We start from the raw sequence: 13,629 nt of genomic DNA, 5'->3' as shown, positions 1-13,629 counted from the left end.
TGTGTCCAGATGTGGAATCCTCAGTACAGGAGGGGCATGGAGCTGTTGGAGAGCAACCAGAGAGAAACCACAAAAATCATAGAGTCATGGAATGGCCTGGGTCGAAAAGGAGCACAGCGCTCATCCAGCTCCAACCCCCTGCTGTGTGCAGGTCGCCAGCCAGCAGCCCAGGCTGCCCAGAGCCACATCCAGCCTGGCCTTGAATGCCTGCAGGGATGGGGCATCCACAGCCTCCTTGGGCAACCTGTGCCAGTGCCTCCCCACTCTCTGTGTGAAAAACTTACTCCTAATATCCAACCCAAACCTTCCCTCTCTTAGTTTAAAACCATTTCCCCTTGTCCTATCACTATCCACCCTTGTAAAAATGATGTGTGGGCTGGGACAGGTCCTGTGAGGACGGGCTGAGAGCTGGGGCTGTGCAGCCTGCAAAAGAGAAGGCTGGAGAGCTGAGAGAGGCCTGTCAGCACCTAAAGGGGCTGTAAGAAACAAGGGGATGGTCTTTAGCAGGGTCTGTGTGATAGGACAAGGGGAAAAGGGCTCTGGCTAAAAGAGGGGAGATTTAGAGTGGATATAAAGAAAAACGTTTTTATGATAAGGGCAGTGAAGCGCTGACATAAAGCTGCCCAAAGCAGTGCTGGATGTCCCGACCTTCAGACACCCGAGGGCAGGGGATGGGGCTCTGAGCAGTGATGGAGCTGTGGGTGCCCCTGCTCAGTGCAGGGAGTGGGACCAGATGGCCTTCAGAGCCCCCCTTCCAACTCCAACCATTCTACAATTCTGTCTGAATCTCATGCAAAAAAACAAAAACCAAACCCAGCCTGTTGTTTTTGTTGACTTTTTTGTCCTCACCAGAATTATTTCATCAGCACTTTGCATGATCGACTTCACCACCGCATTTCACGCTGACGGTTTGACTTTTTCTCCAGCAGGGTGACGCAGGTTACCGAACCATGCTGACTTTTGGGTTCGTTTCTGCCCGCCGTTCCCCCCGGTGCCCACGCACCAGCTGGTGCAGGAGGAAGTCAGACAGAGCCGTGGGGCTCAGGATCCTGCAGGAAGCTGCTGCTTTCGCCACCACCACCGTGGTGATGGAGGGAGAGGGGAGGCGAGCAGAATCTGTGCAGGTTTTTCTGTTGTAATGTTGTTTGAGCTCAGTGTCTTGGAGTCACGCAAATGCAAGGCAGCCACAGCTCTCAATTTGCATTGAAAGTTTCCTAGGTGAAAGGAAAATAATCCAAGGTAAAATGACTCCGAACTCAAGAAAAACATCTCCGTGTGTATCTTCAGAAAAGCCTTGTGGTTTCAAGAGAATTTTAGGAGCGTTTCCGACTGCTTGACCACAGTGCAAGCAGTCAGCAAGAGATACAGCAACGCTTCTGGTTAAAACAAAACAGCAGCATTCTCATTCTTCCAATATATTTTGCTGTCGTCTGAAGTTCAAGTGCTGCACAGAGGGATTTGCTGCCTGCTCTCTCCCTGCAGAAACTCCTGATTGCTGCTGGGGGTCCGTAGCTCACAGCACCATGCAGAGCTGCACCCCACATACCTGAAGGTGCTGCCCATCTGAGGGTCACCTCGCCTGGCTGTGGCACAGATATTGCTGGAGGGTCTGAAGCAGGAGAGGGGCAGCACGCCTGCTTGCCCAGAGCTGCCTTAGGGACACCGCAGTGAAGCAAAGCGTTTACTTGCAGCACCTCCTGCCCTCACTGCGCTCCCAGCTTTGTGCTCAGCCTGGTGCATCTCTGTCTTCCCACCCCAATCCTGCTCCCAGTCACGCTTTTCTCATTCCTCTGTTTCATGATCTGGTACAGCCTTGGTTTCTCAGTCCTCACCTTTCCTTGTCCCCATAGGGGTGGGTGGCTGCTCCTCACCCCCCTCGCCTGGCATCTCACAGCTCACACTTCTCAATAACCAAGGGGTGTTTGGCAGCACTTTGGCTCTGCACTGAGGCAGAGAAGGAGGAAAAGCACCAGCAGTGCAACACCCAGGGCTGTACGAGGGGAATGAGGGCATGGATGAGGGCATCGAGTGCACCCTCAGTAAATTCACAGACGACACCAAATTGGCTGGAAGTGTGGATCTGCCTGGGGGTAGCGAGGCCCTACAGAGGGACCTGGACAGGCTGGAGAGCTGGGCTGAAGCCAATAGGATGAGTTTCAACAAGGCCAAATGCCGGGTCCTGCACTTGGGCTACAACAACCCCAGGCGACGCTGCAGGCTTGGGGCGGTGTGGCTGGAGGACGGCGTAGAGGAAATGGACCTGGGGGTATTGATTGATGCTCGGCTGAACATGAGCCCACAGTGTGCCCAGGTGGCCAAGAAGGCCAATGGCATCCTGGCTTGCATCAGAAACAGCGCTGCAAGCAGGAGCAGAGAGGTGATTGTTCCCCTGTATTCAGCACTGGTGAGGCCGCACCTCGAGTGCTGTGTTCAGTTTTGGGCCCCTCACTGCAAGAAAGATATTGAGGCCCTGGAACGTGTTCAAAGGAGGGCAACGAAATGGTGAGGGGTCTGGAACACAGGGCTGATGAGGAGAGGCTGAAGGAGCTGGGAATGTTCAGCCTGGAGAAGAGGAGCTCAGGGGAGACCTCATTGCTCTCTACAACTTCCTGAAGGGAGGTTGTAGTGAGCTGGGGGTCGGCCTCTGCTCTCGTGTCATCAGGGATAGAAGCAGAGGGAATGGCTTCAAGCTACGGCAGGGGAGATTCAGGCTGGACATGAGGAAGTGTTACTGTTCAGAAAGGGTGGTCAGCACTGCAATGGATGCCCAGGGAGGTGGTGGAGGCACCGAGCCTGGGGGTGTTGAAGGAAAGGCTGGATGTGGTGTTGAGGGACGTGGTTCAGTGGGAGCTGTTGGTAAGAGGTGAACGGTTGGACTGGATGAGCTTTGAGGTCTTTTCCAACCTTGGTGATTCTATGATTCTATGAAGGGAAGGAAAATGGATCAGGCCCTGGGAGGGGACATGGAGGCAAAGGGGTGAAGCAGCGCCGGGACGAGGAGACACTGAACGAAATGGCTGCGTTTGCCCAGAGGTGATGAGCAAGGGAGCAGCAGAGGGCTAAGAAACCCCCTGCAAGCCCAAGGGTGGATGTGGGGCAACAGCAGGACTTGTGGTGATGGGTTTGGGCTGAGCCCTTGGCCCAGAGCACAGAACAGAGGGCAGGCAGTGGCTGAGTCCTGCTGGGTCGCCTCGTCTTTTTCTCTTCTGCAGTTCTTTTAGTAGCAGGTCAAACCTTTATTACAACTTTGCAGTCATAGGTACACAACATCTGACAGACAGACATGGGGAAAAGACAAAAAAAAAAAAAGGAATATTGTTATAAAATGTCACATTTATTGCTACATTACTGTTATATACAGGACAGTTCTCAAAATCTACTTTAAAAAAGTTAGGATTATTTAAAAATTCCAAATAATCCAGCCAGCTGTTTTGACACTTGTATAAAATTATTTAAAAAAATGAAAACAATTCTTATCTCGAGGCACTCAGAAACACAATTTCATCCCCCAATTGTGATTCATTTCAAAGAGCAATGCATTTCCCCACCCCCAAATACTTTATTTTCTTATTTTTTTTTTTAATTTTTGCTGGGTTAGGCATATATATATATATATTTACTATATATATAGTTCAAAACTATAATGTGTATCTGATTTAAGAACAAGGATTTCAGCCACTTAAGTACATCTGGATTTACAGGTAGGCAGCATAGACATCAAAAGCAAGGACCATTTCATTATTATTCTTTCTTTTTTTTCTTATTTAAAGGCCAAAAAAAAAAAAAACCCACCCCGAAACCAACCTAAAACTTTATATGGGGTGAAAAATAACTTCTGCAGCCATCTCCCATCTGCTCTCCCATCCCGCCCTGTCCTACAAAAATATATAGAAAGAGCAACCATGGGATGCTTCGTTTTGCCAACCAGCCCCTTGCAAAACGAATCACTTCCCCCCCCCCCCCCCAGCTTGGTGCCCCTCTCACCCCACAACCGAAAGCTGCTGGTGGGGAGCCTCCCCACGTCCCCCTGCTGCTGTTTGCTTGGACGCTGGTGGCTTTCGGGTGATTTGGGGCTGTGGGGAGGCAGCACGGCTGTGGGGATGCTTTGCTGCACCCTCAGCACAGCCTGGGTTTGGGGCATAAAGCCCCGCTGCTTCCCCGCTGCAGCTGCGGGTGTAAGGGGCTGAGAGGGCTTTTCTCTGCCCTCCTTCCACTGCAATGGGTGCCGAGCTGGAGCGGGGCTGATGGCACGGGACCCAGGGACAGAAATACTGGCGTGGAGCCCCTGCTGCTGCCCAAAGGAAGAGCAGCCCAAGAGCTCCATTCCCAACCACTGCAGGGTGGAGGATGCTGGCGGAGCAGCGTGCAGAAGGCACAGGAGGGGGAAGCGTGCATGAAGAGCCCCAGGACAGCTGGGTCCCCCCCAGGTCGGTGCTGGGAGCTGCTCCTGCTTCTCGCCGCTCATCCGACCCGCGGTCTCGGGGTGCAGGTCTGGAAATGCTTTTGGAGCTGCTGGAAATGAAGCTGCACCCTGAGAGCACCGGGGCTCGGCGGGCACAGAGCAGAGAGAAGGGGCTGGGCTGGGACCTGCAGGGCCCTGAGGGAGAGGAGAGGGGGTTGCATAGGATTTAACAGGGCAAAGACCTCGTGCAAGCCTGTGTACAGCGATCAGGTCTTGCTAGTGCTGGTGTTAAGCAGGAATGGGGAATCCAGCGGCCGTGGCTCGCTGTGGGTTGGCCATGCTGTGTGTGGGCTCTCTGCTTGTCCCAGCCCAGTGCTGCTTCTCCTCCCCATCCCCAGCTCTATTCTAAAGCCCCAGGCCAGGGGCTGGCACAGCACGCAGCAGGGCTGCAGGCTCCACTGAGACATCACTCCATAAAGGCAAAACTCAGGGACAGAGGGAATGGGAACGGGCATTCAGAAGCCTCCTGGCTCTCAAAGGCCTCAGCTGAGGGGGTTGAGGGCTCTGCTGGCTTCAGATGCCTCAGACACAAAGCGCCTTTGAGAGAGGCTGCTGCACTGAACCTGAAATTGCAGACTCCTGGGGAAATCCCAGCCTGCTTCTGCCCTTCCTGCTCAAGCATAACCTCAAAGAAACCGTCTCACCGCGCCGGCTGCTCGCCCAAATGACAGCTGGGAAGGTCCCACATTGCAATTCTGCATCTCTCATCCAGAGGGGACAAAAACTCCCAATGCCAAGCAGACAGATCCCATCCCCCGAGCGATGGGGACGGCAAAGCACAATCCTGCACTGCCCCGACTCCAGCAGAGCCTCTGCTGCTCCCAGCCCCGAGGTGCACAGGCTGTGACCCAGCTCCTGCCCTGCAGCTCAGCGCTGCAGGGTGAGACACGAGCAGAGGCACAGCAATGCCACGTCCCCACCGTGCTGCCCTGCGCAGAACAGAGGCACCAAAACCTCCCCAAGCTCTGGCACAGCGCGGTTTGTGCTCGAGGGCTCTTTGTCTGTGCCCTGCCAAGAAGCTGGCTAGTTTTTGCTAACAAGAAATCTTCAATTTTGCTGACAGCTTATGGATTTTTATAAGATTTTTTTTTTCCTTTTAAAATCGGAGATTTTCTTTAAATCCATCTGTACGCGACCACCTTCTCAAATTCTTGTTGCTAAATCAACGTGTCAGGGAAGCACTTCTAAAGCTTTCTGCATGGTTTTGGGCTCGCAGGGCTGGGATTCTGCAGGGTGCTCTGGGGGGGGACCCAGCTCTGCTGCAGGGCTGTCCCACAGGCAGAACCCAGAGCAGGAGTGCTGTAAGCCAGCGAGCTCCCGGCGCGGTGCAGGAGGCTGCCCTGCTCTCAGGTCTCACTCCACAGACGTGATGCTGGGAGCAGGGAAAGCCAGAAGCATCCAACATGGCCTCCTACACCTTGCAGAGTCCCAGCAGGGAGAGATGATCCCATCCTGCTCCAGCACCCAGCCCCATTCTGAGCTACTGCCATGGGGAGATGAGCAACATCCCAAGTGCTTCCAGCACCCTTTGCCAGAGCACGAAGCGGAGCTACAAAGCACAAGGTTACACCAAGGAAATGCCACAGGACCCAGTGCTGCTTGCTAGCCCTTCCCTCTCCCTGTACTGAAGCAATACAGCTCTCCCAGGAACACGGGGCCCAAAAACAAAGGACACAGACAGACCCTGCTTGCTGTCCGCATGGCCTGTCCTGCCCCACGGAGGCAGCTGACCCACTTCCAGGGCACTGCAGATGCTGCTGGAATGGGGGATGGCATCGTCCTGGAGCACTGACACCATCAGCCCACAGAGCTGGAAAGAAGCAGGCAGAAAACATTTTGGAAGTGATTTTGGCGAAGGAAAGGGAAGAAACAAAAAAAAACAACAACCCAGAATCTCGGCGGATGATCTTCCACTGCCAACTTCAGAAGGGCTCAGCACCTCCTGCAGCCTCCTTGCTTTGGGCTCTCCTCCTGCTGGGCACATCTGGGGTGACCCGGTGCGGCTCAGAGCGAAGGGAGCGCAGCACAGCTTGGCTGCCGGAGCGCTGTGTGGGGTGGGTGCCCACTGCTGCCTTCCTTTCCTGCCTATGCAGATGATATTGGCTGCCCCACGGCAGGATGGGCACAGTGTGACCTCCAGGATGCAGCGGCGGGACGCAGAGCCGCCCCTCTTCCTGCAGCGCTGCCGCTTCCCGACGGTTGCGACTCTGGGCTGGGATCCCACCGCAGCCACGGCCGGGGGCTGAGCTGCCCGTGTCTGTGCGTCCATCCGCTCCCACGGCACCAGGCACTGCGTCCTCAATGCTGCTGCTTCATCCGCCACCGCATCTTCCCAATGCCTCCAGCTTTGTTCGGTCATCTTTGTTCAGCGCTGCCTCTGGAAGAGCCTCGGGCTCCAGGCGGCCACTTGCAGGCGTGGGCAGCTTTCATCTGCAGCAGCTCTGCTTACCTTGGGAACGCAGCCATCCTCTGTTCCCTTCCACACCCCGTGCTCCTGTCCTCCCATCACGGCGCCCCTGCACCCAACAGGAACGAAGGGGAGCCGGCGCAGCCCCGCAAATGGGGAATTTTTCCTCCTGGGAGGAGCTGCTGCAGGCCGCTGGTTGATTTCCTTCTCCCAAATCAGAAGTGGCCGAAGCAAAGAGATGGAGAATTCAGCACGAGTTTGTTTTGTCATGGAAGGTACAAGCCGGGCAAGGACCAACACCTCCTTGCTGTGGCTACATTCGCTTTTAGTGGCTTTCAGAGCCGAATGTGAGAATTCCTCTCTTTATATCCAGTCTCTCTTAATACAATTTTAATATTCTGGTTGATCCTAAAGATGCAACGTTAACTATAGAAACAGCAGCAGAAAAGCGTGGGGGTACAAGACATTTTTTTATACAAAAAAAACCCACAAAAAACAAAAAACCCCAAAACGAAACAACAAATAAAACAAACAAACAAAAAAAAAAATCCCAAAAAAATTCCTTTTTCGTCGCTTACAAAACATAGGCAAAAGAAGCTAAAAAACAGAACAACAAAAAAAAAAACACAGAGCCCAAAAGGCGTCGCTAATTTGTTCTACGTAAAAAAATCTCGTCACTAATGGTCTTTTTTCTTTTTTTTTTTCTTCTTTTTTTTTTTCGTTTGTTTAAAAAAAAAAAAGAAAGAAAGAAAAAAAAAGGAGAGAGAAATACGAAGCTTAGGCACAATTTTGCTGCTGGCTGCTTGTGAACAAGCCAAGAGAACACGCCACCCCCTCCTAACTGAGTGATATGTATCGACTGTTCCGCGCTTTATACTTAAGGCAATTTTGTTTGTTTGTTTGTTTGCGTTTCAAAGTGTTTTTCCACCCCTTACGTCACGCCAGGATCCGTCCACGTGTGTCAGTATGAGCAGGACTAAAGTTTATGGGTCGGGAAGGTCGCAGATCGCAGCCAGGATTGGCATCCTGTGGATCTCCGCGTCCAGAGGAACAAAAGGATCTGAAAATCAAACCAAGAAAAGCACCAATGAGAACAGGAATGGAGCAGCGTCCCCAGCCTGCAGTGGGACGAAGCACCCTGAGGGCCCAGTGGGGCTGAGGAGCAGCTGAGACGTAAGCTGTAAGTTTCCTTGGGTTTTGCCTCTTTTCACAGAATCACCTGGGTTGGAGGGGACCTCAAGGATCATGTAGTTCCAACCCCCCTGCCCAGCAGGGCCACCAAACATCCACATTCAGATCAGGTTGCCCAGGACCCCGTCCAACCTGGCCTTGAACACGTCCAAGGACGGGGCATCCACAACCTCCCTGGGCAGCCTGTTCCAGGGCCTGACTGCTCTCCTGTTAAAGAACTTCCCCCTAACATCCAACCTAAATCTTTCCTCCTTCAACTTGGATCCATTTCCCCTAGTCCTGCTGTTGTCAGCCCTTCTGAAGAGTTGACTCCCCTCCTGGCTGTAGGTTCCCTTCAGGTATTGATAGGCTGCAATGAGGTCACCCTGCAGCCTTCTCTTCTCCAGGCTCCTTTGTGATAAATACACAGACTCTGGATGGAGACTTGGCTCGGCCACCAAGGGAGGATGGCAAAGAGGAGCGGGACGGAGCCGACTGGGATGGCAGGGCAGGGAATGGTACCTTTACATGTGTCCAACGGGGTTGTGAGCGTCTCCGAGACCAGGATGCGAAGCTGAAAGTGTCATCTGCGGGTCTCCCACCACTCCGGATACTTTCTCCTCTTCCCGACGTTTCAAGCAGGCAGCTTTGGGGTTCAGATTGCGCTCTGTGCCAAAAAAACAGCAGGGGAGGGAAGGGAACGAGCTCAGTCTGGGCAACAGCATCCCAGGAGCGAGGGCAGAGGCACGGGACAGAACGGGGCATGCGAGGTGGGAGCTGCTCTCTCCTGCGGCTCTGCAGGGACGTGGCTGCGCTCCAGCAAAACCCCGCACCCGGCCCAGCGCTGCGTTGGGAGCGAAGCAAAGCGAAGCCCAAAAGCCCAGTTTTCCAAAGGGATCCGGGTGCCAAACTGCCATAAAGCACAAAAAAGGGACAGAGAGAGGCTCCAAGTAGCCAAACCCAGGCGGTGGCTTCGGAAAGGTCAGCGCACGTGAAGCAGAGCGGCAGCAGAGGTGCGCGCACAGAATGGGGAGAGGGACCCCGAGGTGAACCTCTGGCAGTTTCCATACCTCGTACTTGCTGCTCCAGGCCCAGAATGACCTGCACCGCTTGCTGGAGGATGATCAGTTTGGTCTGTGCTTTGTCCGTTTTTAAGTGCATCTGACACATGCGTCCCAGCTCCTTAAAGGCCTCGTTAATGTCCCGCACGCGCACCCTCTCCCTGGCGTTATTGGCCATTCTCCTCTCCCGGTCCCTCAGATCTTTGTCCTCCAGTGATAAGGCCTCGTCTGTACTGCTGGGTTCACAGCACCACAGTGTTAGTCAGGGGGGTGCTCCGGGAGGGGGCAGACGTTGCCGTGCTGGTAGTGCTCCTGCTGTCCACTGGAAGCGGCCCAAGAGGCCCTCGTTTTTCAAAGCCAATTGCTGCGGGTGCTGCTGGGGGGGGTCCGGACTGCGGGGGTTGTTTGTCCCCTCTGCAGGCTATGGGAGGTGCTGCCAGCGTGGGGGGGGAGTGCAGTGGTAACAGCTGCACCCCGTGCACAACGTCAAAGCTGCGAAATGTGGGGGACGTTGGGCACATCTCGGCCCCAAAACATTGGGTTTATCACCCGAGATGACGCCCAAACCCCTCTTTGTACATCTGTATCCCAACAAAGGGTTTGTGCCCCAATCCTCTGACAGGTTTGGGCAGCAGCGGCGTGGGGGGCCAAGCACCCCTGAGTCACTTTCAAGTGCACTGAACCCAGCTCGTCCCAGAGAGCCCAAACCCCCCCCAGCATCCTGAAAGGGGGAATTCTCTCTTCCAGGCAGGGATGGGAGCCTGGGAGAGCTCCTGCCTCAGCAGCACCAGGCTGGCAGCACCGTACCCCATGGCATCGCCGCAGCCCTGCGACCCCCACTGCGCTGTACAGACGACCTTCTCCCCCAGAGCAAAAATTCTCACCGGAACGCCCCTATCTGAGGTCCTGGGCGCCAGCCCTGTCCCTGTCCTGTCCTCTCCTCGCCGTCACGGTGCTCGGTTGGCACAGCCACTGCCTCTCCAGCAGCTGGGATGGCCAAAGTAGCGAGGCCACCCCCAGCCACCCCAGCAACGACGCTGCCGCTGCTCCCAGCTAACGCTGGTGGCTCAGACGCGCCACAGGTGGGCTGCAGCTGTCTGCCTCTCGTGCTGCTGGAGCACCACAGGGCCACGTGCTGTCCCCTAAGGATGCACAGCACCACGATGACACAGCCTGGCGTCACCGTGGCTCCTTGCAACGCTTCGACCCGCTCCTTCTCCTTCCTGTCCCATCTGCCACCAACCACAGCACAAAGTGGAGGGCACGCAGGGTGACTCCACGGCACGGAGGGATTTGGGGTCAGCTTTGCTCCGTCCCAGAGCAGAACCGGTGGAGCAGTGACATTCTATCTGCCTGAGCTACAACCTGCACGTGGGGCTCGGTGTCCCCAGCTGTGTCCAAGAAGGGTTTAAAAAGGGACAAGCGTGGGAGACCAAAGTGAACACGGTGCCAACTCTGTCTGACCCCCCGCCACCCCTCGGCTCCTGCCTCCGGCCGCAAGCAGCAAGTACAAGGTAGAGAGTGGGACCACCGAGAGGTCACGGCTGGGGACTGTCTGTAGGAGATTGGAAAGAACAGAACCAAAATAAAATAAAATAAAATAAAAAAATCAAAACTCGAAATGAGGGAAAAAAAAAAGGGGAAAAAAAAAAAAAAAGGAAAAAAAAAAAAAAAAGGAAAAAAAAAAAAAAAAGAGGGGGGGAAATTAAAAAAGAGACAGGAAAAAAATATGTTATGAAAAGCAAAAAAATAAAAATAAAAAATTACAAACTGAAGAGAGGCACAAAGGACTCCAACATCAATGCGACAGCAGAGGCCAGCAGAGAGGAGCACAGCCAGGCACAGACCACGGGTTGATGTGTTACAACAATTCTCTGCAGAGAGAAAGGGGTTAACCTGCCCGGGAGGTGGAAGCATGCACTGCATGCACTGCAGGTGTGGAACAAAGCAGCAAAGTCCTGTGGATCCTCTGGGCTCTGCTGTGCACACGCAGAGCTCCTGGTGTGGATGGGAGTGTGGCTGTGCCGCCGTCCCCATGCGGCTCCGCAGTCCCCAGTGCTTTGCTGGGGGAAGGAGGAGGAGGAGGCAGCTCCCTGTGCTGCAGGGAGGAATGAGTTTGGGGAGGTGGGATTTTGCTGTTTGTTGGAGGTGGGTTTGGTTTTACTGCTGGCTGAGTTGTCCCAGGGCTGCGGGTGCCCCGCGGCGGAGCGGCATGCAGTGGGGAGCACAGAGAGAGAACAGCAGGGATGAGACCAAAAAAAAAAAAAGCCAAAAAAAAAAACCAAAAAAAAAAAAAACCAACAAAACAACCAAAAAGGAAAAATAAAAAAGGAGAAAATAATAATAATAATTAAAAAAAAAAAAAAGGCATCGACAGCCTCGGGAATGCAAGGGCAAAGGGGAGAGAGAGCGCAAGGCACCACAGCACACGTCACAGAGACAGACAGACAGACAGCCCCGTGCCGATCAGATACGTCAAATCACCACTCCGGGACCCTCACTGACCTCTAACTTGTTGCTCCAGGTTCAGTATGACTGATACGGCCTGGTGGAGGATTAGCAGTTTGGTCTGTGGTTTTTCGCTGTTTAGGTGGAGTTGGCACATGCGTCCGAGCTCTTTAAAGGCCTCGTTGATGTCCCGGACCCGCAGGCGCTCACGGGCATTATTGGCGACCCTCCTTTCTCTTTCTCTCTCGGCTTTTTGCTCTGGGGGAAGAAGATCGTCCTCCTCATCCTCATCTTGACTAATGGTTTAAAATAAGAACGAGACAGGGACATTCCTCGCGTGCACTCTCAGCACCGGTCAACTCACAGACAAGAAAACACACATGGAGGCACCCAGATGTCCCCCCGCCGCGGCACGGGGACATGCAGTGACACGGAGAGAAGCATTAAGGCTCTTCCTCTTCCTCCCTTTTTTTTTTTGTATACACAACAAAATAAAGAAAGCACAACACAATCGGTGATGCATCGGCTGCTGGGGGAGGTGGTGGGGTCACCGTCCCCGGAGGAGCTCAAGAACCGTGGAGACGTGGCACCTGGGGGAGGGGTTGGGGTTGGATTTGGTGATCTGAGAGGGTTTTTCCAACCTGAATGATTGTGTGGTTCTGTGATTAAGGCACGAGCTGTCGCTGGGAGGCGTGTGCTGGTTCCGAGGAGGTGTTGGGGGGTGACCCTGGTGTCAGAGGGTGGGTGGAGGGCAGGAGGTGGTTGCTGGCAAGGAGGGTGACCAAGCTGATGGCGAGGCTGGGGACAGGCCAGCACGCTGCCAGGCTCCCACCTGACCCACTGCCATGTCTGGTTGGCTGTGATGGGGGATGCAGGAGCCCAAAGCAAATGGAATAGCAGCCTGACACAGGGAGAGGATGGAGCCTTCTCTCTGTGCCCAGGAATGCTGAGTACCTGTGCTGCCTGGGCACGGCCACGAGCAATGCCCTGAATGAGCACATCCCAAACCTCTGCTTTATGAGCACGAGGAAAACCCACAGCCATAAGGACAGCAGGGCAGGTGGCCAGGAGCTCTGCCTGGCATGGCTGGTTCCAATGCCACGGGACCCAGGCTGTGCTCCTCTGAGGCTGGGCAGGGGCAGAGGGTCTGCACCACAAGGACAGGTCCCAGTGTCACCAGGCTGAGCTCAGTTGCCCGGGGGTCACTGTGGCTGCAGCCCAAGCCAAATGCCTTCAGTGCTTTACAAAGTGAAGGGAGAGACCTGTTCAAAGAGCACCTTGTTCTATTCCGGGAGGGTTTCAGCTCCTTCTTCTCCTCTTCAGAGTTATCTGCCACTGATGTGTTCTCCTCATCCTCCTTCTCTTCCCTCTTTATCTCGTTGGTTCCTGAGGAGACGCTGCTTCGCCCCAGCCCCCCTGACAAGCCTGCCAAGGAACACAAGAGGTTGGAAGGGGCTGGGAGTCTCCATTCATGCGGGATCATATCCCCATCTCACCCTTCTAGGGGGGGTCTCCAATTCTGCTGCTCCCCCTTCACTCCCATTTCACCACTCACAACTTCCAGAGCCAGAGTCCACCCTTCCCCAAGCAGTGCAGTGCCCGGGGTCTCACTGTGCCCACAGCCAGAGGGGCAGAAACATGCATGATGAGCCAGAAGCCACATTAAGGACCTCTGGGAAAAGTGCAGTGCGTGAACTGGGTTCTGTGAGGAGCCCCAAGCTGGATGTGGGGTGACCCCAAACCCTGGCATCGAGAGGGACTCATGCATGCCCACGTGCAGAGCTGCCTTACCACTGTACGTGTCCTGCTGCCTGTTGAGGTCAGGGAGTGAGCTGGGCTGTGATGGAAGTGTGACATGGTTGTGGAGCATGCTGGGGGTGCTGGACAGCCCGTCTTCAGGGTGACCTCCTCCCACCTACAGCAGAATGAGCAGAGCAAGCTTTGAGGGGTGGAAGTGTCAGGGCCAGCACAGGTCTCCCCGCAGAGCCACATGCCCCCCATGCAGGAGAGGAGCCAACCTGCCCTGGGGGCTGCGGGGCGCTGGGCTGCAGCTCCATGCCCTGCCCACCAGCAGAGCCAAG

At 54.6% G+C, this 13,629-nt stretch overlaps 1 protein-coding gene across 21 annotated transcripts in view; it reads right to left on the bottom strand.

The window, feature by feature from the left end:
* Positions 1-3,313: 3,313 nt before the first annotated feature.
* Positions 3,314-13,629, bottom strand: part of TCF3 (transcription factor 3) — a 57,180-nt gene continuing 46,864 nt past the window's right edge. For 8 of the 21 annotated variants that reach the window (XM_052702756.1, XM_052702764.1, XM_052702757.1 and 5 more), the window contains 5 exons: positions 13,340-13,463; positions 12,811-12,973; positions 11,606-11,844; positions 8,562-8,706; positions 3,314-7,929 (listed from right to left, as the gene is read on the bottom strand). In XM_052702756.1, coding sequence (XP_052558716.1) covers positions 8,564-8,706; positions 11,606-11,844; positions 12,811-12,973; positions 13,340-13,463 — 669 coding nt within the window. In that variant the 3' untranslated portion in view covers positions 3,314-7,929; positions 8,562-8,563. Of the gene's footprint in view, positions 7,930-8,561; positions 8,707-9,109; positions 9,337-11,605; positions 11,845-12,810; positions 12,974-13,339; positions 13,464-13,629 lie in introns of those variants that run through there. The other 13 variants (XM_052702760.1, XM_052702767.1, XM_052702777.1 and 10 more) reach the window with 8 other exon arrangements.

Source organism: Tympanuchus pallidicinctus, unplaced genomic scaffold (genome assembly GCF_026119805.1).
Source record: "Tympanuchus pallidicinctus isolate F22 unplaced genomic scaffold, pur_lepc_1.0 scaffold46, whole genome shotgun sequence".
Classification (NCBI taxonomy): domain Eukaryota; kingdom Metazoa; phylum Chordata; class Aves; order Galliformes; family Phasianidae; genus Tympanuchus; species Tympanuchus pallidicinctus.
The sequence above is the reverse complement of the archived record's forward strand: the minus strand, read 5'-3'. Positions and strand labels throughout refer to the sequence as shown.